At 31.4% G+C, this 27,455-nt stretch overlaps 3 protein-coding genes across 3 annotated transcripts; 1 reads left to right on the top strand and 2 right to left on the bottom strand.

Moving 5' to 3' along the window:
* Positions 1-434: 434 nt before the first annotated feature.
* Positions 435-13,530, bottom strand: LOC132713202 (trichohyalin-like). Its single transcript, XM_060695689.1, has 4 exons — positions 13,381-13,530; positions 9,417-10,455; positions 5,959-6,576; positions 435-5,525 (listed from the first exon to the last, which is right to left on the bottom strand). The coding sequence occupies exons 2-4, from the start codon at positions 10,431-10,433 to the stop codon at positions 5,271-5,273; spliced, it is 1,890 nt and encodes a 629-aa protein (XP_060551672.1). The 5' UTR covers positions 10,434-10,455; positions 13,381-13,530; the 3' UTR covers positions 435-5,270.
* A 5,859-nt stretch (positions 13,531-19,389) lies between these two features.
* LOC132713205 (uncharacterized) lies at positions 19,390-21,182 on the top strand. Its single transcript, XM_060695693.1, has 3 exons — positions 19,390-19,599; positions 19,978-20,121; positions 20,597-21,182. Exons 1-3 carry the CDS (start codon positions 19,416-19,418, stop codon positions 20,995-20,997), a joined length of 729 nt encoding a protein of 242 aa, XP_060551676.1. The 5' UTR covers positions 19,390-19,415; the 3' UTR covers positions 20,998-21,182.
* Positions 21,183-23,141: 1,959 nt separating this feature from the next.
* LOC132713203 (uncharacterized) lies at positions 23,142-26,947 on the bottom strand. The gene is made up of 7 exons (XM_060695690.1): positions 26,789-26,947; positions 25,621-25,786; positions 25,232-25,291; positions 24,833-24,964; positions 24,268-24,372; positions 23,633-23,695; positions 23,142-23,266 (listed from the first exon to the last, which is right to left on the bottom strand). The coding sequence occupies exons 1-6, from the start codon at positions 26,852-26,854 to the stop codon at positions 23,634-23,636; spliced, it is 591 nt and encodes a 196-aa protein (XP_060551673.1). The 5' UTR covers positions 26,855-26,947; the 3' UTR covers positions 23,142-23,266; position 23,633.
* Between the last annotated feature and the right edge of the window lie 508 nt (positions 26,948-27,455).

Raw genomic sequence — 27,455 nt, 5'->3', positions numbered from 1 at the left:
AATATTTCTATGATGAAAAAGTTGGGATCGAAACGGATACAAAAAAAACCCCAAAACAAATTAAAAACACACTTTGTAAAGCTTTGATTTCTAATTGTGACCTTGACCTTGGAGGCAGGTTATCTTGGTGATGTGCATGGGCGGAATTTTGTGCCAGACACAAATGTTAACCTTTGATCTCAAAGTGTGACCTTGGCATTGGAGGAAGGAAACGGCAGGACATCATTTTATAATGTTAAAACTTGTGCCAAGTTATATCAAAATCCCTTGATGAATGACTGAGTTGTGGACACAAAGTGTGGCGGACAGACAGATGGACAGAGCCCATTTAATATCCCATTATTTCTTCGAAACGGCAGGGGATAGCCATTCTATAAGGGAAGCTAATCTGTTACAATAAATGACATTACAAACACAAAACATGAACACAAAAGTAAACATAATGTTTTATTTACGGTAAAATCTGTTAAAACATATAACATAAAGTAATTACAAATGCCTAACAATAGTGTAGGTTTAAAAATCTTCATAAAATAATGTATCTTTCAAATGGCAACATATAGCATGCTATAACTATTTAAATTTTTAGTATAACTCTTAAACAATTAATTATAATTAATATATCGATGAATTAAAATACAAGATGTTTATAGAGTACATGTGACCACAAAAAACTTCATATCATTTTCAACATTTTTCAAGTCTTTTTGAGTTTGCTTATATAGAAACAGATGGCATATTCATGTAGCTTTCAAGCTTTATTGATAGAAAAAAAAAGTTGTTAAATGTATCTTTTACTTTAATAATTATGCTTTCATATAAAACCTTTCCCCTGTATGCAAAAAAGAAAAAAAGAATGTATATCAAATTGACTGGCCAAATAAAAAATATACTAGCAATGGTTGGTAAAATGTGTTAGAGTTTTCTCCCTTTATTCAAGAAAACTGCATGATTTACAACTCAACTCAACTCAACTCAGTGATCATTTATCAAATATAGAACAGATATTTATTCCTGTTTTCTTCTAATTTTTTGTGATATTTCAAATTCTGTCCCTTTGTATCATATTTATAGCAGCATGCCTATGGTATCGTGTTTTTCATGAAAATTTTGAAAATGAATTTAAAAGTAAAACATAATTATTAAAGTGAAGTGAACAAAGAAAGTAATTTACACAAACAGCATTTACAATCAACATACATTACCAAACAGAGCTCAAAATATGCAAAAATAGCCCTTACTGCATTAGTCACAGAGTAACAATATAGTGAGGAATAATGCCAAAATAAATTGTTAATCACCCATTACATGTAAATTAATATTTCAAATTTGAATCTTTTTTCCTTTCTTAAAAATTAGTACATTTTTGCCCAGGGTTCATGTCCTTAAAATATTTTGGCTAATCTGGAGGCATGCAACTTTAAAGGTTTTTCATCCTTACTTTGCTAATCTGGAGGCATGCAACTTTAAAGGTTTTTCATCCTTACTTTGTGATTAAGAGTTTTGCATATGGTCACAGACCCAATAAACATCTTGTTTAAAATTCACATTTATTAACTAATTTTTAACATTCTAGATAAAATTTCTCTATTAAAATTAACAAAAACAATGTTAAAAATTTTGGTGTGGTAACTTTAATCACAGACATATAACTTTAATCACAGACATATAACTTTAATCACAGACATATAACTTTAATCACAGACACAATCACAGCAATTCTAGCAAGAAAAATATTTCAGTCACATCGTCACATAAGGTAATTGCAAACGTATCTCTCTAACACACATCATATTTTCTGTCATATTGGCACCAATTAAAATTGTCAACAACAAAATATTCATAATGTTAAAATTATTTAATTGTACAATTTACTCTTAATGTTTTAAAGTATAAAAAATAACAATATATTACTGGGCACCTTTTGGTGTGACAAGACTCTTTAATAAGGGAAACCTCTCTCTCTCTCCCTCCCCCCTCCCCCCTCACTTATAAGATTCATGCTCCCTCAAATTTAATCCGGCTTATAGAACACATAATTGAATACATAAATAAGTGTTTTAATTCTTTAGAAAATTGGCAAATATTGCAGACCCACATATTTTTTCTCTCGAACATTTACACAAAAAATTTTTTTTCAGTTATAAGAAATATATTTTTTGTTTGTTTTTTATTTTCGTTCAAAATGTAATTGGCCTGCATTTATCCTAAGTTTACATGTAACAATTCAGAGTCTACCCATGTGACAAGTGCAGACCTGTAGTTACGTATACCAGTAGATTAGCCACATCTCCGTGCAGTCTGATCATGGTCTGCACTGTTCACTATTCAGTCAATCCATATTTTGAAATTTTCCCCTAAAGAAGATGAAACCGATTTTGTCCAGATCAAAAAATGGACAAGTCTACTATAATTAAGCCAAAGAGCAAGAAGATTTAAAGTAAATCATGTACGAATTGTTCCATTAAGTTTCTAAACAAAATAAAAATTAAACCAATTGGCTATAACAATGTGCAAGACAACATGTGGCAGTGAACTAAATTATTATAAATTCTTCCTTACAGTATTCTGAAGAAAACAAGAGTTAGGAACAATTTAATCCAATCAACTTATCTAAATTCTTAATACAAATCTACAAGTACAACACTCACAGTAATTAATGATTACAGTAATAAAATCAACCAATATGCAGTGTACAAGTATAAAATAACAACACTGCTCTGAGACTTCATTAACAAAGATTCAAAAGCTACACCATATCAGATATTTTCATAAATGTTAAATAAACTTCTTTGAGTTCATTTGACTAAAAGTTGTTTTTTTTATCACATTTGACAAAGAAAAAAAGAAATTAATACAATACACAATACTTATTTATGGAAAAACTCATATGTGCTATTTCAAAAGAACTAAAATCGATTTAATTCTAAAGCATAATGTGCCTTTAAGAAAAACGCTGGTTCTATAAAAACAATGTTCTATAAATATTTTATACTTTATCACTTATAAATTGGCAGGCATATACAAATCAGATTCAACCTCTGGAGACAAAAAAAATGAATATACACAATCTATACATAAATTACTGCACTTTACATAAGACAGCACATATAAAAAAATCCAATTCTATTAACACAAATTACATGTATATTGAATATTAATAATAAGAAAAAAGGAACATTACTTGAATGAGGCAGCACATATATTTTTTAAACATAAATTATATTGGACGGATAACACATTTGAGAAATTACAATGACATAAATGAACAAGTAAACAATTGTATGAACACATCTTATTAAGGAATATATTCATGGTTAATTATTTCATCACCTTGACATCAATTAAATTAAAGAAACACTTAAAGATGTCAATAAAACTAATGACGTCACAGCTATACCTAAATAAATTGTTTCAACATAAAAAGTTACGTTACAAGTTCTTCCTCATTACTTAACAAATTGAATCACCTGAATTTCCAAATGGACTTGTCCAACTTTAATTTTGGATCCGTCCATAATCAATGAATTAATGAAAATGTTGAAGTTGGTCAGCTAACAGTTAAGTACATGATTGGTGATATGTCCGGGGTTCATACTCTCAGTGCCTGAATGGGCGGATAGACCCTTATTAGGTTTAAAACACATACATGCTAGCAAACAGTTTAAAGCGTGGTCTGACTGCATGCAAGTCTCTGTACTGGTGTCAAAGGCTTTGCAATTACAGATCTATATACTTAGCATTTTGAAAAGTTTATATCTATTTGTATAAAGCGTTTTACAATCAGATCTTAGGGCCTGTGTGTGAAATCAATTTAGAAGTTTCTCCTTTTATTCCTTTTATACAATTTTAGATAAAATAAATGTAGTCTAGAATACAAAGCCATAGTATATTTAATCTAATTCATAATTATGTTTATATCTCAGATATTATGAAAACCTTAATGCTTTAAGCTAAAGTCTCACTTACATCCCGGCAGAGCCCCTGTGCGGGGTGATTAAAACTGTTCATGCATACATGCATATGCAAAATAGTTGTAGTTGTTTTTTAATGGGATACAATTATGATGGTCAAAGCTCAAAAGTGTTGATATGTCACTGGAATTAACCTAATACATATACACAGATTTCTAAACAATTCCTTATCATATAAAACTAAATGATTGTATATTTTGTTGTGGCAAGAATAACTATTGACTCTGAGCAGTAAATTTAAAATATATGGGAAGACTGTGAATTTCCAGCTTAATAATATCAAAAGTGATTGATATATAGTGAAAAATGAAAATGTTAATTTTGAAATAACAATTTATAATCTTTAACTGGAAATTGAAAAAGAAAAATACACGTGATACATATATTATATATTTGAAAATGGAAACAGGAAAATATGATTTTAAAGACTTTAGTCTAATGTAATAGTTCAGAAAATTAACAAAGAAACAACAGTTTCAAAATAAAACAAAAAAACAACAAGACAGGAAAACAAACAGAAAGAGATCCCTGCAAAAGAGCCGACACATTGATTGGAAAAATAGTAATTGAGTGAACAAAACTCTAATTGCCTTAAAATATAATTAACTTAGAACATCACCTATACATATTGCAATAAAATATTTGCCTCTAAAAAAGAAAACTCTCTAAAGTGACATAATTAACAAAAGAAATATCAATATAAATGCACTGTTAAAAAATTTTACTTAAAAAATACAAGAAAATAATGAATTTTTATATTCACTTGAAAATATTCAATAAATCTAAATATCTTCTTGATATTTAAAGCAAATTTCAGCAACAGTCATGGATAAAACAAATCCACATACATACCTATGAACATTTGCATATCATCACCTTAAAGCGGTAACAGGTTAACTCCTTATATGATTTTATAGGAGTTAAATGATTACTGCACTATGTATAAATTTGTTGAAATATTACATCAATGAATTGAAATCGGCTTAATTTCTATTTTCTTTTTTTACAAAATTATTTTTTTTGAAATCATGAACAGGTTACTTTCTGAATGCAATAACAAAATTTGGTTTACATATTTTTTTAGTTTCGTAAGAACAATTTAGTTTTTAATGTCAGAAAAGAAAAATTTGAACACAATTTTATCTTCTCTAGCATGGAGGTGTTTTTGCTCTCCCTTTGGTGTTTTTACAATCTTAAGTAATGGATAAAGATAAAAAATTTGTTTACAAATGTTTCAAGTTTCGTAAGAACAAATTTAGTTTTTACTTCTTTCAGAAGAAAAAATTAATAACGTTTTTATCTTCTTCTTTGTGGAGGTGGTTTAGCTCTTGCTTTCGTGTTTTTACAATGAGGTATATGCCTCTCAGCTGCCGACTCGTTGAACTTTCTCGAACAGTGAGGACATTGCACATAGTCTGGATTTTCTGATGGAGGTGGTGGCGGCAAGTCGGCAAGACTGCCACCTTCCCTCTCAATCTGACTCGCCTTTTTAGCATATTTTATAGCCTGCATGAAACTCTCGTGTTTAGATCTCCAGTTATTTTTCTTTGTCTGAAAAATCGCAAAAAACGTTTTTAATGTTCTTTATAAGTCAGTACAAAATTCATGCTTAGAAAAATTATACTGTAAATGTTTATATGAACACAGCAATGTAATCTTGCTAGACTTTCTTCGATATAGTCTGAAGCAAATATCTTCATATCATATAAATCATGGGCATTAAAAATATCCTTGCAACAATGATACAGTATTTATAATTGTTAGTGGGCTTCTTAGGCTTGTGCTGATAAAATGATCAATAAAATCAAATTATTTTAAAAATATACATAATAACATTTTCTTACTGAAATTTTGTAAAATTTTCCTTGATATTTTGTAAATTTTTTTTTTGAAATTTTGTAAAATTTTCCTTAACATAAAGAGTCTCCAAGAACTAGAATGAAATGTTAAAAAACTTTTGCAGATGCAAAGCTTATGTTTTTACCTTTGGAGGCGTTTTTTGTCTATGCCCAACATACTGCTCAAGCTCCGTACCTCTTGTCCTAACTTTAGTTGGATCCATCACTTTCCTCTTCTTAGTAATGTTCTTACAAGATTGTTCATGTTTTGGCAGACGATCTTCTGCAAACTTACGCCCACAATTATAACAAGCTTTCAGACGACCAACATTTTCAAATGCACCTTCCATATGATCAGCATTGTCATAAAGAGCTGTGTGATCACCTGACGGGAGGGGGCTGGGTGACCTAGCTTTAGGGGGCGGTTTTCTAGGGGCAGGCTTCCTTGTGTTATTGGGTTTAGGTTTAGGTGGGGCTACGGGTGTGTGTGTTTTCTCATAATGATATTGTGATTCAGGTGAAGCAGTGGATTGCCTGTCATTATAATTATTACTGTTTCCATAGTTACTATCATAATCATGAGAACTCTGGGAAATTTGACGCATTCTTTTCTTTTCTGACAAAAGTTTTTGCTGCTTTTCTTCTTCCCACAGTTGCCTGGCTCTTTCTTCTTCTTCTGCTATTTCTCTCCTTCTCTCTTCTTCTATTCTTTTCTTTCTTTTCTCCTCTTCTAACTTTCTTCTTCGCTCTAACTCTTTCTTTTCCTACAAAATAAATATAAGTTCAAAGAAGAGCTCACATATATACCTGTTTCAACCCTTGACATGCAATTAGAACTATTAGTTTAGTTAAAGCAATACATACTAATTTATTCTAATTTGTGTCGAAAGCTATTGAAACACTCATGAACTTTACCTTCTTTAAATCTGGACAATAAAATTCAGCATTTTTCAGGAACATTTCAAAAACATACTGACTGAACAGTGCAGACCACGATTAGATGACATAGATGTACTGGCTGGGCTTGGTCTGCACTGGTCACATGAATTATAAGGTTCCAAAGTCACCGTCAGGAGACTTATAAGGTAAAAAGTTTCATCTTGACTTAAAATGTTTATATATTTCTTAAAATATCAGTTTGTTGAGTTTGATTAATTTGAATTTGTGATAATAATTTTATACATCTGGAGGTAAGCCACTTTAAAAATAGTACTGGTGATATAATGTTCATTATGCTTAAAATATTCTTTTAAATTTTTATTTTTATTTCATGTCCACAAATACATGAAATAGAGAACCCCATTCATTGAAAAATCATACATCATAACAAACATGACATATGATACACAAACAATAAATAATTTGATATGAATAATATAATGTAAAATAATACTTAAATAAAATGTCAATTTAAGTCCAAATTTAACTTAAAATAGAAATAGAACGTAAAAGTTTTCAATGACATATACTTGGAACATTTACAGGAATTCAGGATTAAGAAAAATAATTCTGATTCTAAAAAAAAATCTTTACCATTACCTAATCTGAAACTTGGTTCATAGACAGTGAAATTGATTAATGATAAAAAATTGTTGGCATTGCTGTAATCTTGTAGTACAATGTAAATTAAACATAAATTTAACAATTTTATTTAATATTTAGGTCAATGTTTTTTTTTCTTTTGTTTTTTTTAAAATATAAATTATAAGCAAGCAAAATTTAAAGCTGTTTAGTTAATATATAAAAGTCTTTTAATGATTTCCAAATGACCTTTAATCAAGCTTTTAATCCTAGAATTAATCATAACCTTTGTTACATATTACAGTTTATGACTTAATTCTGTCAGTAATGTTGAACAACATGTCTACATTTGTATATTTATACATAATCCAAGGATTAAAATGTTTGATCATGATGTCAAAACTTTTAGTCACCTTTGCATAATACAGATGTCTAAAAAATTAAAAATAATTCTTTGTGATAAACATGTACATAGGCTGAGCAAAGTTTTTCACAAATTTAAATAAATTGGGCGTAACATCACACTTTGGTAATGTTTTTTTCGATTAAAATCTTTTCAAGGAGTTTTAAACAATCATTAAATCAAGCTTAAGTTTATTCCGCATGGATTTTTCTTACATTTAGGTGTCTGTTTGATTGTAACGCTGATTATATTCAAGTTGAATACAAAACAGTTGAATATGATAAACAAACGGAATCATGAGTGTAAACAAACACTTGAACAGTTTTAAGTCATTAAAATCAGAGAATTATTTGCTTACTTCAAGTTTTCAACAAATATTATAATTAGTCACTGTCAAGGTATTAAAGTGTTGAAGTTATATTTTGTCTGTTGTATTCATAGATACCAGAATGAAAATAATTATCCTAAATTTGATATTTTTACATTTGACCAGTTCTGAGGTATCAATTATAAAACAAAAATCTTGAAGTACATATTGTGTTTTGATACTTAGGTAAATCAAAATTTAACACAATGCTACAATTATATGGGCCTGCAACAGCCTCCCCTGACCCACCCAAAAAATGACATTTAATTTTGAAACAAAAAGAAGTTTTAAATGATACATGTAGTATCATGATGCTATCAAATAGTTTTATTATTTAGCAGTTTTTAAATAAATAAATAATAAAATGCTTAAAAGCCAATGCCTTCTTACTTACTGCATTAAACCACAAATTATAACAAAAGAAATTGCTCATCATCATTTCATAAGATATAGCTCAGACCTCTAATTACCCTTTAACTAAAAATATGTTTGCCATCTAATATTAAGTTATTATAATATTCCTTTTTTCCCTGAACAATTTAAAGCAATCATCATAGGTACATTCAAATATATTTTCTATTTTTTACATGTACTTTTATTGACTTTTAATGAAGAGAAATCCTTAAGGAAAATTCTCTGAAAATTCTCAAAGGTTCTCATTAATACAAAACTTTCATGCATGTCTGTTACATACTGGTAACAAAAGTCTAGTGGGATCAAAACTTCAGTCAGAAATCAGCCACAATGGTCATAAAATATGTAACACTCCATATAGACTCCACTGGTCCAATATAAATTCATTGATTGTCAATTAACTTAACAACAAATGTAATTTACATAGACAGGTATCAGGTTACAGGGAAATAAAGGTTAAATAATGAACTCTAATTTCAAGTTTTTAACTAAATGAGATTAAATGCAGCAAAAATTTTCTTTCTTAGGTCATTGCTACAAAACAATTTGTTAATCCATAGGAATATGTTGCTTTAGTAAATGATGGTAAAGTCTATTAAAGATGCCCTTCAGCCTGCTGATGACAGATGCTGACCTGGATCCATTCTGTCTGATTATGGACTGCACTGTTTCTGTATTCAGTCAGTCTTATAATTGTACGTTAGTCAATTGGACATAATAGTTTTGTTCAGTTGTAAAATTAAAAAGTCTATTCAAGTATTAAGTGTGAAGATTTAATGGGGATGATGAAACTTAATTTTGTATATGATATCAAGAAGTGCTTAATTGTCAAAAACTGTAAGTGATCAAGTAAATATATGATTCCATGTTTGATAATAATTAACTACCATGTTACATACCGCTAGTTCAGCATTCATTCTGTCATTCCTCAACTTTTCTAGTTCTCTTTGTTGCGCCTCTATCTGAGCCAACAGTTCTTGCTGTTTCTTCTTCATGTCATCCTCGGTAGAGTTACTACCTGATTCATCATTGAAACCCTCGTCTTCTTCTGAAGTCTCGTATTCATAATTGCCATTTCTTCTTGGTGGAGGTTTTCGGGTGTTCAGTTGTTGGGTGCGAGCCTTATTGCTCTGTCTCTGATCTTGTAACATCTTTCTTTTCTGTTGAAGATGCTGAAACTGTCGTGTACTTGGTAAAGGACTATCTTCTTCCATGTTTTCATTGTTATCATTTAGAAAACCATTATTAATCCCATTTGGTGCACTTTTTGGTATTCTATCGTTTTCAGGATAGTCTCTTCTATTTTGAACACCTTTGTAAGTTCTTGGTCTCACAATCTGAGCCTTTCGCTTTGCAAAAGGGTTTTCAGAATCTGAATTGTCACGCTGAATAGGGGCAAGAAGGTTACCTCTATCACGTCCTGCACTAGCTTTCTTTTCATTAAGATTGCCTCTATTGTAATTTGGATAATTTGAAACAGGTTTATTTCTAAGAGGACCATTATACCCTTGGTAAGTATGTGGTGACACAGACTGAGTTTCTAGTTTCTTTTGATGATAAAGTTGTTCCATGGTCGGTGTTGTTGAGTTTAGACTCCCACTACTTCCTGTTCTTCTTTCATTAAAAAATTCCCTTAAATGACTTTTTTTCTGATTAACTTTGCTCAGAGCTTTTCTTTGATTCTCTTCATACATTGTTATTATTTTTTCTTCTTTTTCTTTAATAATATTCTTTTGATAATCTCTTTGCATTTGTTCCAATTTAGATGGTTTGTTGTTTGAACCGAGACTTGGCAAGGGCTGCTGACTATTAAATGCATTTGAATTGGCATTGTTTCTGATACTATGATCAAAGCGAGGTATGCGGGAAGCCCCATTCTGCATAGGACCATTTCTCTCCATTGTGATTCTACTCATAACCTCCTACCTCATGCGATGTCTGAAAAGAAAAGTCTGCTATCAAAATATGATAAAATTTCTATGGTCTATCGCAATTTATGAAAATGAACACAATCAAAGTATGATCTAATGTAATACCATATGATAAAACTAACATAAACAAAGAAGCAAAATAATTTTTGTCTACAGATTTTCATATTAAAAATCAGGAACAAAATGTTTCACAAATATAACTGCAATACACCCAGTAATTTAGCTGCAATGGAACTGATGTGTAATCTTAATTTTCAACAATAAGTAAAGTATTAATTTTTGTTGATATGCAGTTTCTAACTTTAAGAGAGATACCTCAAGCAATGGTTTAAAATTGACACATGTAAATCAGAATTGACTTTTAATTTGAAAACAAGAACTTCTATCCAGAAATGTGATGATGAATGTATATATTGAACTGTCCTTATCAGCCATATCAGTTCATCTTATTGACTGCAAGCTAATCCTGCTCCTATCAATTATTCAAACAATTGCACATTTGCATATCAAATTAGTTACGGGCTATAACAATACTAACAAACAACCAATCATTATCTCTATTCTAATGAAATTAGGACTACTGTATAGATATTTACTTGCCCCAAATTGTATCTCCAAATAGAATTAATATGTGTAATTTACCAGTGTAAGAAATTAGGATTTGAATCAACAAGGCTGGTCGGACTACCAGATTGGAATATTCACTAGCCCAAAAGACATTTCACTAGCACGATTCATTTGTTCAAAACAGTTGTTTATATTGCCTCTGAAAATACAGTAGCCTGGTCGGGCTTGTTAATGTGAAAAGTTGGTAGCCCGAGGAGAAATTTAGTAGTCAGGGGCTATCGGACTTCTGCTAATTTCGAACACTGCTGTAATGTGATTTATAATGTAGCAAACTATCAAACTATACTATCATTGTAAATCAGAAATTCAGAAATAAATTTTCTTTCACCTTTCTCAGTAAGGTAGAATCAATTATTAATGGATTTGATTTAAGCTAATATCATTATTATACATGCATCCATATAATGTCCCAACACGTTAGAGGTGCAACGATACCTTTCGATGCATCGAAAACCGGTTTTATGAGCGCCGATTCGATTCCCGATACCAACTACAGCATTTTCGATTCGATTCCCCACCCAAAAATAAACATGGAAAAAAGTGAGAGTTTTAGTCTTTCCCTTCGCGCTTTATCACGTTGCATACGATTGGCCAGTTAAAACTCAGTCATCCAATCAGTGGGCGCGTAATGTTTTATTTTCGGTAAACAAATCAAAATGGCTATCAACATAAATATTGATGAAATAAAATTAAAAAATCCTCCTAAAAAATTTAAATCAAAGGTTTGCGAACACTTTGGGTTTCGGGAAGGCCAGGACACGGATTAAGCTACTTGCAAAATATGCTTTACGGACGTGTCATATCCAAAGTCCGACAGTACGTCTAATTTAATGCAACAATGAAACGAAAACACGATGTGGACTTGTTTGGTTAACTTTATCCGTGTCCTGGCCTTCCCAAAATAAGTTTGATTAGTACTTCAGTAAGTATTGGGATTGATTATTATTTCCTTAGTCAAGTGTGAAAAAAGGTGATAATTTCATGAATTTCATTTCTTCTGTATTGTTTACTAGACTAAGAAGTATTGTGTGACAACACTGACATTAGGATTGATTATTCATTTTACATATTATGGGAATTATAAACAGAATATCTGAATTATCAGTTCTGACAACCTTGTGAAACTTTGTTCAATGTTCATTATTATTTACATTAAAATTTACATACTTTGTTAAATTCCTAGTCAGCAGAAGGTATCTGTGATAGTCATGTAACTGAGATGAATGATTATTTGCCTGATTAAAATTATTTCTAAAAAGACAAGAGCTTTTTATTCTCATAAACACAATTATTAAGTCAAATAAGTTTATATAATAGTTATATTACAACAGAAAAGCAAAGCACTAGGTTGAAGGCCACTCACTTTTGGAGCAGACAAGCAGAATTATACACCAAAGATAAATTAGTAATCAGAATCGAATCGAAAAAAATCGAAGCGGAGTGTCTAAAATCGAAATCGAATCGAACATTTAGTGTATCGTTGCAGCCCTACAACACGTCACAGGGAAAGATCAGATCATCAAATTATTATATAATGAATGTCTGTTACAAATTTAAAAAATTGTAACAGCAATATTTAAAGATGCTAAATCAAGTGGCAGTCTGTGTTACAACTTAAATTGGCACTATCAATTACTTGATGACAATTTTGCATGTGAATGTTAAAATATTGACTACAAATATACACTCTAAACCAATGATTTGATCTCAATTTATAAAGTAAAACAATACTGATTCTGTAATAAAACACAACTGAATTATTTTATGAATTTAGATTTTTTTAGATCATTCTACAAAATTAATATTCAACAGTTTAAGAATCATGTTAACGCTTTTAATAAATTCTTCATTAGACCCTGTGTACCATAACCAGGAGTCTAGACATAGTAGACTGTGACTCACTAGACTCATTCAATATTTGTAGTATATTATTGTATTAAATTTAGACAGTGATAATAAACATAGGGTCTATTCCAGGTAAACGTTCTGTAAATGTATGTCTACAAAATTTTTGACATACATGTAATATAAAATGATAATTGGCCGCATTTCCTTGCATTACTTTTCACTTTATTCAACACATAGAATTATAATTAGCATACCTCTATTTATATTACTTAATGTTTTCAAAAAATCTATGAACTTCCACAATGTTCTTTTGACTCATTCATTATGATTACATTATAAACATAAGCACGTTTATCCGAAAAATAGTCAACATTTTATCCGAAATTTCTTTTATCCTAAATTTTCATTGAAATAGATTGTATATTAAACTAAAACTAAATAAGCTTTAAACATGTACCTTGTATTTAAGAAATGTTACATGCACGTCTGAAGTAAATCCGTCCGCAAATCAATACATTCCTTCCATCCTAACGGAACAACTGACCTCTCTTGAACCAAAGTGTTTACATGTAGCCATGCGACAGCAGGTACCCGGTGTCATAATTATTTTAAGTCGTGAAATTATTATGCGCTCTCAGTACTACATAGTGAGATACTGTATAGCCTGTTAACGTTTTAATGCCAACTTATTCTACTTAAACTAAAAATTTAACATTATATCATAGACGTGAATACAACCCTGTTTTTGTTGTTTGTTTAAAGGTTTGAATAATTAAATATACAGGTAAGTGTAGCGTTAATTTTAAAGGACCTACGGGATTCTATTGACGTCAAAGCAGCACGAGATAAATATCGGCACTGAATTATTCACAGAAGGCCTATATTTCTAGCTTTATCAATATACTTAAAGCGTATATATTCAGACGTTCCCAGCTTATTTTCAGCTTCTCAAAAATAAACTGAGTACGTTACTGTACACCAGAATTTTTCTTACTTACGGAACTGAATTCACCAGACTTGCAAAAATACATTGAAATTAATTTTGGATAATGAAGTTCCAGTAATGTTATGCATGCATATAAACAGTTGGATTCTAAATCGGCTATATTGGACACAAAAATGTCTCTATTTCTATATTTAAGTTGATAAAAAAATAATAGAAAAAATGGAAAAAAATGTTACAGTAATAATAATTAATTAGATCTAATAGACCTATTGAGAAATAAAATGAATACAGCCCCCTACCGCGATATATAAATGAGTTTTAAGAATTTTTTTAAAAACTTTTTAAACCATATGCATGCCTGTAGAAACTTAAAAATGCACAAGGTTTAGCTGTATACCTGATATGGAGTTGCATTTCATTTAAATGTGCCCATTTATATTGATCAGTGGGTAATTCCCCTATTACTCGTGCGGGGTTAGTAATGTTTACCTTAATGTGAAAACGACTAAAGCATTAGACCTCTCCTCCAAAAAGGTATATAAAGCTTTAGTTATACACCTATCCGCTAGTATTATGCTTACCACAAGAAGCCTATAGGCTTTCATAACTGTGTGAGTATTACCTTAAGTATAACATTTAATAAAGTAGAAGCTCTACCCACTCTGTAATATTCACCCCAATTATAAATATTTACAAGTTTTCTTAGTCTACATGTATATTTCAAAACGCCCTCTTCATATGTGCCGATCTAATGTAAAAAAAAAGAAAAAGAAAGAAAAAGTTGCAAACAGACACAGGCACACTTGTTTTACGCTCATATACATGTATGTTGATTTTGAATTTCTTTTTTTCCTGATTTCAGAAAATCAATCATGAATACATTTATACTATCTATGTCTCCCTCCCTTTATATATCTTACCATTTATATATAGTCTAATCATGGAATTCAAAATTACATGCACATGTACATGTATAAGAAAATCACGCGACTTTACTTAAAGGCACATTATGATTCAGAAACGAATAAATGTTGCGTTCTGTAAAAAAGGGCACATATGAGTTTTATAACGTTTAGTTAATGGTTTCAGAGAATGTTAGGTGCATATCTCCTGGAGAAAGTAGTGCTGAATGTGAAAATATTCTTCATTAAAGTAGCAAAATATAAACAAAGATGTATTTTGACTTCCATACAAAATACTAAAAATAACTATAACTGTACTTATTGCCAGAGAAGGATCAGGTAATTGAACAATGAGCAACTTTTTTTGAAAATATAAATAAAAAAAAATCTCATTGCAGTCCGACATATTGCTACCTAGAAACACGGGAATTTGCCTTCTGTACGCATACTTTATAATGGCATTTCTCTTTATCTTAAAATGTATAATTCTTTAACCTTTTAAATGAACAGCACTTAACCTGATCTGACAATGATAGACAATCGCTCTAAGATATCTTATTGGTTCATTTCTCTTTCTATGAGTGACATATTTATAATTCAGTGAACTATTTTTACACACTTTCTTCATTACTATTAGCTAAAATTAAATTCCTATGTACAGTACACTGAAAAGGTAGAAAGGAAAAGAAAAAAATATACAAAGAATACATGTATATTTAATAAAATTAATCATGATTTTTTTTACAATTCGTAATTTAAATTTCTATAAAGGGGGCGTCCGTGGCCGAGTGGTTAATGTCGTTTACTTCAAAACACTTGCCTCTCACCGCTGTGGGTTCGAATCCCGACAGGGACTTTGGATTCTTTCATGTGGGGAAGCTATCCAGCTAGTATACGGAAAGTCGGTGGTTCTACTCAGGTGCCCGTTCGTGCCTGAAATAAGGGCACCTGAGGTCTTCCTCCACCAGCAAAGCTGGAATGTCGCGATATGACCTATACTGTGTCGATGTGACGTAACCCCCCCCCCCCCCCCTAAGAAAATTTATTAAAACATGTATCATATACGAAATAAAAACGTACAGACATACGAAAAGGAGAATGAGAAATTATAATTATGATCCATTGTGTTCCTCTATCAAATTAGGAAAGTTGAAATAATTCAACATCAAGTTAAATTTTGTTGATTTATAAACCTGACGAGATGCAAAGCTTTTAAACTTTTCACATTTCGACAAACTTTTGTAGCTCAGTGTAAACACGAACAATCAACATGTTCATTCAAATAAATTCAAATAAATTCAAACGCTATTTTCAAAATTCAGAATACGGGCAAATTAGCCGGCCGTTTCTTTAGATAACGATTAATTTTAGATAAGAAACGCGCCAAACGGTATATTATTTCTCATTATTTTTTTTTAATTATTTAAAAATTTATGGGATATTATAATTTTAATATGACTACGTCATGTAAGTATAGAAGTAATTTTAAATCCTAGTTCTACAGTTAATTATTCTCACTGATTACTTTTAAAGAAGGAAAATGATTTTTATTCTGTATATTAGTTCAGTAAACTTCGTTATTTACCAACTTCTTATCTCTTTTACGTTTGATAGACATTTGACCAGTGTCTTGTGGACATTAAATGTAATTATTTACAATCAAGACTTGTGTAAAAAGCCTCATTAAATGAGCCGCGTCACGACAAAACCAACATAGTGCGTTTGCGACCAGCATAGATCCAGACCAGCCTGCGCATCCGCGCAGTCTGAACAGGATCCATGCTGTTCGCTATCAGTTTCTCTACTTGTTATAGGGTCTGTAAGCGAACAGCATGGATCCTGATCAGACTACGCGGCTGGTCTGGATCCATGCTTGCCGCAAATCCATTATGTTGGTTTTGTCGTGACGCGGCTCAAAGCTCTTTTTGAAAATACATTCTGACTGTTAGAAAATCATCGTATTTTTTATTGGTTTCATGTGATTCTGTACATGTTGCGAATTGCTGATGGCGACGTGTAGAATATAGGCAAATTTAGGTTTTTACATAAACATGTGCGCGTTCCTTTATATTTTTTATATAAATGATACAAATGTTTTTATAATTCTTAAAAATATTTTTGTAGCAATACAAAATAACAAGAAATTTCCAGGAGATATAACTGTCTTGTTTCTAATATACCGATTTTATATATATTTTTTTTTACTCTTAAATAAAACAATAAATGTACCATAGTGTTCATAACTTTTCTATATCCATATTAAGTGTTGCTTTTAGTTGTTGTTGTTTAACAACAATTTAACGTCGAAACATTTTTATGAAAAAAATATTCGTTAAGCCGCATAAATTGGTGATAAAAACACTTTGATTAAAGGGGATCTATTCATTGTATATGTAAGTTAATATGTATGGAAACCAACTGTATCATCTACTAGGTATTGTGACTGATTTAGTTTATTCGTTGATTTTACAGAAGATAAATGGAAAAAAATATTTATTTTTTTTCAATTATTGAGACGTGATATGTATACTTTTCCTGAACTAAGATTACTTGCCAGAATAATGATCGACCGGAATATAATCGCCAGGCATTGTATTGTGTGAACATAAACACTTTTCGAAAGTTTGTGCATTCTAACATGTAAGATCGTTTGGAGTTATGCATGTTTCTCAGATAAAAATGCAAACCTTTGAATATTCTACCGACATAGACGAATACATTGTTGCTGATTGACAAAATGAATCAAGATTTATTGATTTTATGGTTGTATCACTTGTGGGGGGTTTTGAATAGGAGTTGCTTTTTTTTTAACAATTTAAAATGTCATTTCAGTTAACGAAAACACTTAACTAAAATTCAGCTTTGTGTAGAAGCATTTAAGTTTATCAGTGATAGCTCCATTTGCGATTTTTAACCGCTTACACAAAGCTTTATATAGAAACCTACTTTGAAGCATAGATTAGACACTGAGTTATCTATAAATAAAATTTAATTAACCTAAGATTGATAAATCTGATTTTATTATTAGGTTGTTCATTCGGCATCCTCGTGACACGTATTGATTTGTTTATTTGTTTGTTTGTTTTGGGTTTTACGTCACATCGACACAGTATATGTCATATCGGGACGTTCCAGCTTTACTGGTGGAGGAAGACCTCAGGTGCCCTTTCGTGCATTATTTCAGGCACGAACGGGCAAAGCTAGCTGGATAGCTTCCTCACATGAAAGAATCAAAAGTCCCTGTCGGGATTCGAACCCACAGCGGTGAGGGGCAAGTGGTTTGAAGTCAACGACCTTAACCACTCGGCCACGGACGCCCCTACACGTATTGATGTACTTTACCAAAAACTGTTAAAATCCAATTAAAACATTTAACCAGGAGTGATTGGTACTCCTTATTAGACATACTTTTTATGAGTTTAAATACCTAAGTAGGACATTAAAAACTCCAGATTAGGACTTAAAAGTACTTATGTGAACTTACTTTATCCCTATTTAGACTAACTCCTCAGAATTACAAACGCAAAATTGGGACTTAACAAAACACCAATCACAAGTTGGTAATTACTTAGTAAGACTAAATTTCTCCAAATTATGCATTAATAACCAATAATTAGAACATATAAAGTCCAAAAGAGTACTGTGTGAACTCGTAATTATGAGGTATAAAAAGTTTAAGGCTTTAAAAAGTCTCAAAATTGTGATTAAGTATTAACAGGAAAACAAAAAAGCCTAGTTATGATAAAGTATTCTTAGCAAGGACTAAAAAGTCTTATTTAATCGTAGTGATTGCTTAGAAAAGCCAATTCAATCAACATAAAACAATTCTTTCACCAGTCCGGTTAAAATCACACCCATCCTTCAATAATGAAAAAAAATATGAGCCGCGTCACGACAAAACCAACTTAATGGGTTTGCGACCAGCATGGATCCAGACCACCCTGCGCATCCGGATGCGCAGGCTGGTCTGGATCCATGCTGGTCGCAAACCCATTACGTTGGTTTTGTCATGGCGCGGCTCATATAAAGAAACGCATTTAAATAAAATGAAAGGGATTAATCAGGACACGAAACAACTAATAATTACTTGAGCCGTGTCATGACAAAACCAACATAGCGGGTTTGCGACCAGCATGGATCCAGACCAGCCTGCGCATCCGGGCAGTCTTATCAGGATCCATGCTGTTCGCTATCAGTTTCTCTACTTGTAATATGGTTTGTAAGCCAACAGCATGGACCCTGATCAGACTGCGCAGATGCACAGGCTGGTCTGGAACCATGCTGGTCGCAAACGCACTATGTTGGTTTTGTCATGACACAGCTCACTTTATTTAAATATGTTTTGAAATTCAAAGGATAAAATGCAAAAACTTGTTACTGTTGCTACCACAATTACCACCACAGTCGTATTTTTGTATGTATGCTACCTGCATGGTATCGATATGGCATTTCTAATAATTTCAATGTTGTGAACTGCGGTGATTTATTGAATTCTTATTTTAACAGGCCAGTGTTTATTTACATACCCAAAGGCTGCTGCAGTTTGTTTGTAGATACCTTATTACATCTGACTTGTTTGTCTCTTCTAAACTCAACATAACTCTGTTTTCAGGATGAAAAAAATAAAAGAAAACCAAGAAAGACATGACTTCTTTATACGAGGCCAGCAAAATCATTACTCTTATAGGTTTCTTGCTTACCACTATAGGTGTATTCATGCCATTCTGGTTTGTGACTGAGGATCTTCATTTTGGAGTGTTTGTGGGCTGTTTCAGGGTATTTAAGCATTGTGAGTCGACACAGAAAGAGGATGTTATGTATAAAACAGGTATGCATGGAAAAATGTATTAAATCTGTTTACAGACAATTGCATTTCAAGATGCTTTTCTTCAAGTTGCATCCGATATTAAGATATGTCAATAAGCATTGTGGGGATAGTTGTATAGACCCCACATACATGTACATGTACTTATATATGTAAAATAAAGTCTACAATTCACATATAAAGATATGATTAAGTTAGCTAAAAGTTTTCAGCGTACCCGTTTTTTTTACTGTGACGGGACGCATCAGACGAAATGAAACAAAAGTTACAAAAGCGGCTTATAAAGTTTTGGAAGCCAGAATTATGATTAAGTATGCTTTACTGTAAACGCGTATGAATGTGTTTTGTAATAGCTTTTCCCTTTTATTTTATATATTGTAGCAAAATTGTCTGATTTGTTGTGGGCACTTTCACTGTCTGGGATGTCCATACTACTGTTGGCGTTGCTTGGCCTGTGTATTCTAGCAAAGGAGCTTGGTAATAAGGCCATTGCAATATCGGTGTCAGTCCTCCTTGGCATTGGAAGTATGTATCTTTTCTGGTTCTCTATTATTTCTAAAGATTAAAAAATAAGTTTAGCACAATTCATAAAAAAGTTTTCATTGTTCAGTGGTTGTCACTGTCTTTGTCTCATTTTTCACTCGTTTTCAGTTGTTATTTCAAATTTCACCAGGGCCTTTGAATTTTTTACATGCTAGGAAGTTATTTTATACGAAAGTGTCGCTGGTAATTGAAATTATGGCGGTAAGTACATTTGAGGTATTTACCAATAAACCTGGACAGCCGCCATTGACGTGTACAGTAAAACTCAACAACACATGACTCGACCTGAACTTCACTAACTTTCTTCCGTTTTTATTAAGACTTTTTTAAGGCTTTTCGAATTATATTGACACTGAATTTCTAACATTACTATCTATCTTCGGAAGCAACACTTATTAATTTACATTACTTTACTTAGTTACTTCATTTGATTTGAAATGTGGTACTCTCTTTTCAGTTGCACTGATATTAACAGCGGTTATAGTAATAGAAGATTCATATGTTGTATTGGGCGCTGATATCGGTCTTATTATGTATACCAATGGCTGGGCCTGGTACCTAACATTAGTCGGAATCGTTATTCTGTTTACCGGCTTTATTTGTTTTCTTCTTCACACATGCTTTTTGATATGTTGTGACGATAATCGTGTGGAACCAGTTGGGAGAAACAGGGAAACAAACAAATCGTCTGCAACCCACATTGGTAACGAAAAGGACGCCGAACTCTATGAAAAATACAATGACGTCATCGTTGAAGATCATCTTAGAAGGAACTTACGACAGCCGTATGTCAACAGAAGTGTCTATGACGAAAGACTTGTTGACGCGAGGAATAATTTCGATTGGAGATCATTTTAGAGTAGATATTCGCCATTTATTTATAAGAAAACAATTTGCAAAAAAAAAAAAAGACTAGCAATAGAGCCAGTTTTATTTGAGTTTCGCTTTACCAGTTTTTTTTTCTATTTGCGCAATAGTCTATCTAAAAATATTTAAAGATCCTGTGTGTTGTAGTTGAGGTTGAATACCACACTTAAGTGAAATTATATATATGTATAAAATTATGTTTATAAAACAATTTTTCAAACATCGAAGAATATGTAAAATATGTACTGCAAATATTTGAACATATTATATGTAATCATTAAAATATATGCATTCATTTCTTCTTGAAAAATTGACTTAAACTTTATAGAAAACAGATTTTTTTTATTACCTCCCTTTATTAACATGAAATGTTAAATTCGGTATTAATGCTTTTTGGAACTTACAAAATTGATGAATCTTAATTTGAGTGTTATATTATTCATGATATAAAACCATTTAAAAATTGTAACGGGCAAAAATCTTACTTGAAACTCATATATTGTAATAGTTAACTATTTATAGGTTATCATACACTTTATTGTACAATACGCGAACATATTTGGACGAGTACACAACTTGAAAAGACCATTCTAACATCATTTACAATAAACGAAAGTGAATTCTGTCTGATTGAAATAAGTGCACGAAATTCCGTGCGAATACAATTTGCCAGCAACATACACTGCCTAAAGGCCATGTAAATATTTTCAAAAGTTTTATATTTATAGACCATATATTTATTGTCAATTAGAATTATTGTTATTTAATTATTAAGTCGGACACAACTACTTGTAACGTTATTTTCTTCAAAAGTGCCTTCTCACAGACGTAAAGAACGTCTGAACGGACAATAATTTATTCGGCTTCGCCCCGGAAAAAACTAATTTACCGTAATTTGAGTACCAATAAACAAGAAAAATATAACATACATTCGTATGTAATATAGGTACGATTGCATACTACTTTTTGTGAAGACTTTATGTTTGCTGAATTAAAGGTGTAATGTAAAATGAACAAACATGTCATGAGATATTTTATATCTTTAAACATTTTCATGGAATGTAATTAATGTATCACCATATTAAAGTTGCATGCCTTCAGATGAGAAAAATGATTTCGAGGAAATCAAAATATGAAAAGAAAATTCACGGTCAATTGACTGCTTTGAAGCATAATCACAAAATAAAATTACAGGAAATTAAAAACCTTTTTAATACACTTAAGGTAGAATTTCATTGTAAATCATAGTCAAAGATTTGAGATATGATTATTTATTCATATTAACATCATTATTGGTTATATATTGATAAAAAAACCACGAAAGACACAGTTTGTAAATATTTATTACAATAGAATATGAAAAAGGTAAACGCGCCGATGTTAGCTATAATTAAAATTCCCGCGCTAAGTCGCGGTGGTGCTTGGGATAATCACTTGATACTGTAAATGGCAGCCATTTTACGATACGAAATGCCTGGCCCTCCTCGGACAGTTTATCCTGCCGAAAAGATATGAAAAAAATACTTGCAATTCAAAGTTTGCTGGCTACATAAAGATTATCGATTTACTCTTTGCACACTTTTTCTCTGCCTGAGTATAATAATATTGACCTGTTTTCATTGGCTTAAACCATCACGTTACCAATACACATGTAGGTGTGAACTAATTTCGTGTTCATTAGAATTATTCCGTTAATAGACATATTACAATCTTATTTACAAATGAATTGATAAAACAACAATTCCAGAAGCATTTAAGGTAATAACAATCATTGGAAAAAAATAAATGCATATAAATTGTAAATTTGTGTATGACAACTCAACCCCCTAAACAAAACATAATAGACCCAACCAAAACAAGCGCCTGCTTCTTCACCTAACTATGTAGTTGCATGACCATGATTAGCAATTTAGCAAACCAAATCTAAGAGATAAACCTATTGTTAAAATAATACTATGACACAGAAGATTTCGTACAGAAAATATACACGAGCGAATGTTTCAATGGACTTTATTGGTGAAAATAAAATACAGAACATTTTTATGACAACAATAAGAATAATATTAAATCGATGCCTAAGCAGAACAAACGAGAAAAAAAGAAAGCAAAAAAAAACAAAAAAAACAAACAAACACAAACAAGCAAAGCAGTAAAAAAGGAAAAAACACTCACAAAGAAAAAAAAAATAACGAAGAAAAACAAAATCAAGCAACACACAAACAAACAAAAATATACGTTGTTTCTTTCTTCTTCTTGTACTCTGAAATTAAGGAACCAAATTGAGTGCGCATTTAGTAACAAAGGGCTTTCTCTTAGAATCGATCAGGGAAATGTATTTATTTAATTTTGTATATTTTAAGACATGGTCAGAAAGTACCCTTTACCGAGTATTTAAACTGTATGTCCCTTGATCTTCAGAGCCAAATCAAAGTCAGCATGGTAACGACGTGTGATATATACAAGTACATTTTAGTAAAACGTAAAAATTCAGCTTCTGACATTAATTAGTAAGATTTTGTATACGAGTATGTCTAAAGTAGTATTGTCCTAACTTTAACTTTAACATTTCAACCTTTTTCAAGATCGGATTTAAAACAAATAATATGTCTTAGCTCTAAAACCTCACCTTACACGCTTACAGGTGGAAGGCCATCATCAATGTCGTCATATCCGGTTATGCCAAATGCTTCTGTAAAAAATATATGAATAAATAGAACGATTTCTTTTCATATTATGAGTTCAATGTATCAGGTATTGTAAAAAATAATAGCCTGAGAGAAGGTTTCCTCTTGGCTCGATCCGACGCCTATTTCGTTTCATTATAATATTATAAATAAAAAGTTATTTTAGTACAGGCTCCACTGTATTGTATTGGCGAATATTTTTTGGTTTGTTACAAAATATTAAAGGAATTCCACTGATGTGAATAAATTTTGAATTTTTAACAAAAATCACCTTGGGAAATTAAAATAATAAGATATGCAAAAAGATAATTAAGAAATACACCTAGAAATAAATTGGAAATCGTATTTTTTGTGCTGTTCTCAGCCCAATTTGAGTGCAACGCTTTTCTTTTTTTTGTCGTTTTTAACAAGTAGAATAATTATTCTGGACAAACAAGAGTAAGCGAAAAATTTGAAATGTTGCACACGAGTTATTGGTCTACAACTACATCAGATGGAACATCAATCTCGAAAAATTATTTCCAGTCCCGTCATGCCAAAAAACCTCAGTCGAGTCCCTTTAAACATAAATTCTTACCCTTGAACTCTTTGACAGTTTTAGGAGCTCTAATAGCAGAGTGGTTAATGTCCGCATCCATCACAATATTTGACAGACTCTCCGTTACAGCCATATCAGCAATTTCTGTCAAGAAATTAATGACGCCATGTACACTCAAAAATATGATACTTAGAATTAAAATAAAAGTTATCTTAACAAAAGACAATAGGTCGTGGTAAAAGTGGCGGGAATAGGATGGCAAAATGTTACCGGCAGTCAAGGAGTAAAGATGAAAACATTACAACGACCCTATTTGACTTTGATTGGTTAATTGAAATTGCCAAGAATTGCCACTTCATATCTGAGAATGGATTATCACCTGCTTACACTTATTTCCGCTCATTTTGGCGCAAAACATAACCACTGCATTGAGCTGGAAGTGCGTTGACAGGCAAAATGCAATAACTAGACTAATTTTCCATGCCCTTCCTACTACAGACGTTGTTGCAATTGACTAATAATGCATCAATCAAATCATTATCCATGCTCTTCTCACTATCTTACAATTGTTACAATTGACTTATGCATCAACCAAATGACTTACGGCTAATGATACTGGAGGATAATGATATGTTGTCGTCTGCTGACTTCACTGTTATGGCGGTTGTGTTGCTAGGCAACTCCTGTCTCAGAGTGTCGGCTGCCTTGTCTATGATGCATGCCACGAAGTCCTCGACTAAAAAAGATTTTTAATTTCGTTACGCTTTACTTTATATAATATAGAACAATGTCACACAATACGACATAAATAGGATTTATTTTTGTTGTTGTTGTTGTTGTTGTCGTTTACATAACGACTAATTTTTAATTAAAGTACATTTGCACATGAGTAAAACATCAGCATTTTCAACGCTGTGGTCAATTTTTTTATTTTTTTTTTATTTTTAGATATTAAAAAAGTAACTTGTAAAAAAAATAGTTAAAAATACATGACTTTATTTACCAAGTCTATCGTCTGCTTCGGTCTCTGTCACTGTTGTATTTTCTGTATCAACAGCATCGTCTGGGAAAGAATGCGTTTTTACATTTTTTATGCTAGATTTTAAAATTATATTGTTGCTAGGTATATATTCGTATATTGATACAAACTAAGACATGCGAAAATGATCCTTAAACTTAATCCTCGATATTTATATCTAATATAGGTAACTTATTGAAGTTCAAGTATATAAGGTTATTATGGGACTTTATTTTGCTACTTTTGTCCTTTTTATACTGTCTTTCCAAATGCTTTAAAATTCTTGTCAAACAAATATTACTGCACTGAAATTTGCAAGTACATTGTAGTGAGAATTCTTTTAGAAAACATAATGTACAAACGAGTATCTATACCATTCTTAGATGTCAGGTTTTCAGGAACGACTTTGTTTGACTTGCTGACCGTCTTCACGACGACCATGTCGGCAGTACCTGTTTCATTTAGCAGGGTTTCAGGGTCAAGAGTCTTGCCTCTTCTTGCATAATACGTTTGGCGCAAGCGGTTTCGAAATCTTGCAAACTTTAAAAAGAGACAATGTTCTTTACTCGTAAAATCATGGTGAAGTCTTATATGGACTGGTATATTATTCACGTTTTGACTGATTGGATAACGAATCAGTGAAGACGGATGTGGTCTGCACTGATCACAATGTTTAAAGTCTGTAAATGATGGCAGTTAAATATCTGGCTTCTTTTAAATTTAAGAAGAACTCATTTTTCTGTATAAATTACTAAAATCTCAGAATTATCTTTTCATTTATTATTTATCATTCATTATTTGTCATCTTTTTATCATTTTATAATTATTACAAATGTACCATAATAAATTCAAAAACAATACTGCTACTGCTACTGCTACTACTGCTACTACTTCTACTACTTCTACTTCTACTTATAGTAATAATAATAATCATCATCCATCATCATCATCATCGTCATGATGATATCATGATCATCATCATTATTATTATCATCATCATAATCACAATAATAATAATAATAATAATAATAATAATAATAATAATAATAATAATAATAATAATGAAAATGAAATGATGATGATGATGATGATGATTGATTGATTGTTTGATTGATGATGATGATGATGATGATGGTGATGGTGGTGATGATGATGATGATGATGATGATAATAATAATAATAATAATAATAATAATAATAATAATAATAATAATAATAACAATATAATAACCATCATCATCATCATCTTCAAATGAAATTTTAAAGAATGTATCTAAAAGTAAAATATTGCGAAGGGAACAAAGTAAACTAATTCACACATCGCAAACGCCATTTACATACCATAAAAATTATTGATTTTTGAACAATTTAACACTTTCTTAAAATTTTAGTTTATTTTATCAAATTATTTAAATATTTTGGCTCATCTCGAGGCATACAAGTTTAAAGTTTACAAATTGATTTGTGCTTTCCAAAATTATGCACAAGAAAATCTTATTTGATCATCTTAATTGAGTGCTTTAATTATTTAATTCTACTCACCCTTTCGTTGCAAGATTTCTTGAAACTTATTAGCCAAACACAACAGCCTGGATTTTCAGTATCCATTAATTATCCATTCTTTAACGATTTATGAACAGCTTGTGTAAATTTCCGGACGCAATATGACGTTGCTAATGAGTAACGTCAACTTCTTCTATGACGTCACAACGCTGCGTGCAATGTCTAACCTAAAATCAAAACATCACCGAATGATCGTTAGTAACGGAAAAACTGACAAACATTCGGATCACCTCAGGCGATTTCCATAACTCTTTGTACTAAGTAAAGCTAAGTTGTAACGACTGTTATTTTAGTCCTATTACCAGCTGTGACAGTGTTTTTTCCCCAAGTTTGACGGAAGGCAAAAAAGTAGGAAAATATGGCGGAGCTTCGACGGATCAATGCCAATATCATATTTTAGGATCATGTGATTGAGCGTCTAATTACATCAATACGTGACATTAAAATAGAAATCATCCTTATTTTAGTAGTTTCTAGTTAAATCAGATTATTTAATCCAATCAAATAAGATACAAACGCAAAAAAGTAACGTTTCAATGTCCTACTAGATTACCTACCGAATGTCTTGTCAGCAGGGAATTCGGTAACATTTCAATGTACAGCTGAAAGTCTTGCCAAATGTCCTACCAGCAGAAAATTCGGTAAA

The sequence above is a fragment of the Ruditapes philippinarum genome, unplaced genomic scaffold (assembly GCF_026571515.1).
Source record: "Ruditapes philippinarum isolate M1 unplaced genomic scaffold, ASM2657151v2 ctg7159_1_1_1_1, whole genome shotgun sequence".
NCBI lineage: Eukaryota > Metazoa > Mollusca > Bivalvia > Venerida > Veneridae > Ruditapes > Ruditapes philippinarum.
The sequence above is the reverse complement of the archived record's forward strand: the minus strand, read 5'-3'. Positions and strand labels throughout refer to the sequence as shown.

Excerpts from the sequence above, each read along its gene's own strand:
- LOC132713202 (XM_060695689.1), bottom strand. The coding sequence starts at position 10,433 with ATGAGTAGAATCACAATGGAGAGAAATGGTCCTATGCAGAATGGGGCT. Across the intron at positions 6,577-9,416 it reads GAATGAATGCTGAACTAGCG|GAAAAGAAAGAGTTAGAGCG; the intron begins GTATGTAACATG and ends TTTATTTTGTAG. Across the intron at positions 5,526-5,958 it reads GACAAAAAACGCCTCCAAAG|ACAAAGAAAAATAACTGGAG; the intron begins GTAAAAACATAA and ends GCGATTTTTCAG.
- LOC132713203 (XM_060695690.1), bottom strand. The coding sequence starts at position 26,854 with ATGGATACTGAAAATCCAGGCTGTTGTGTTTGGCTAATAAGTTTCAAG. Across the intron at positions 25,787-26,788 it reads AGAAATCTTGCAACGAAAGG|TTTGCAAGATTTCGAAACCG; the intron begins GTGAGTAGAATT and ends CTCTTTTTAAAG. Across the intron at positions 24,373-24,832 it reads ATCCTCCAGTATCATTAGCC|AAATTGCTGATATGGCTGTA; the intron begins GTAAGTCATTTG and ends ATTTCTTGACAG.
- LOC132713205 (XM_060695693.1), top strand. The coding sequence starts at position 19,416 with ATGACTTCTTTATACGAGGCCAGCAAAATCATTACTCTTATAGGTTTC. Across the intron at positions 19,600-19,977 it reads GGATGTTATGTATAAAACAG|CAAAATTGTCTGATTTGTTG; the intron begins GTATGCATGGAA and ends TATATATTGTAG. Across the intron at positions 20,122-20,596 it reads AGTCCTCCTTGGCATTGGAA|TTGCACTGATATTAACAGCG; the intron begins GTATGTATCTTT and ends CTCTCTTTTCAG.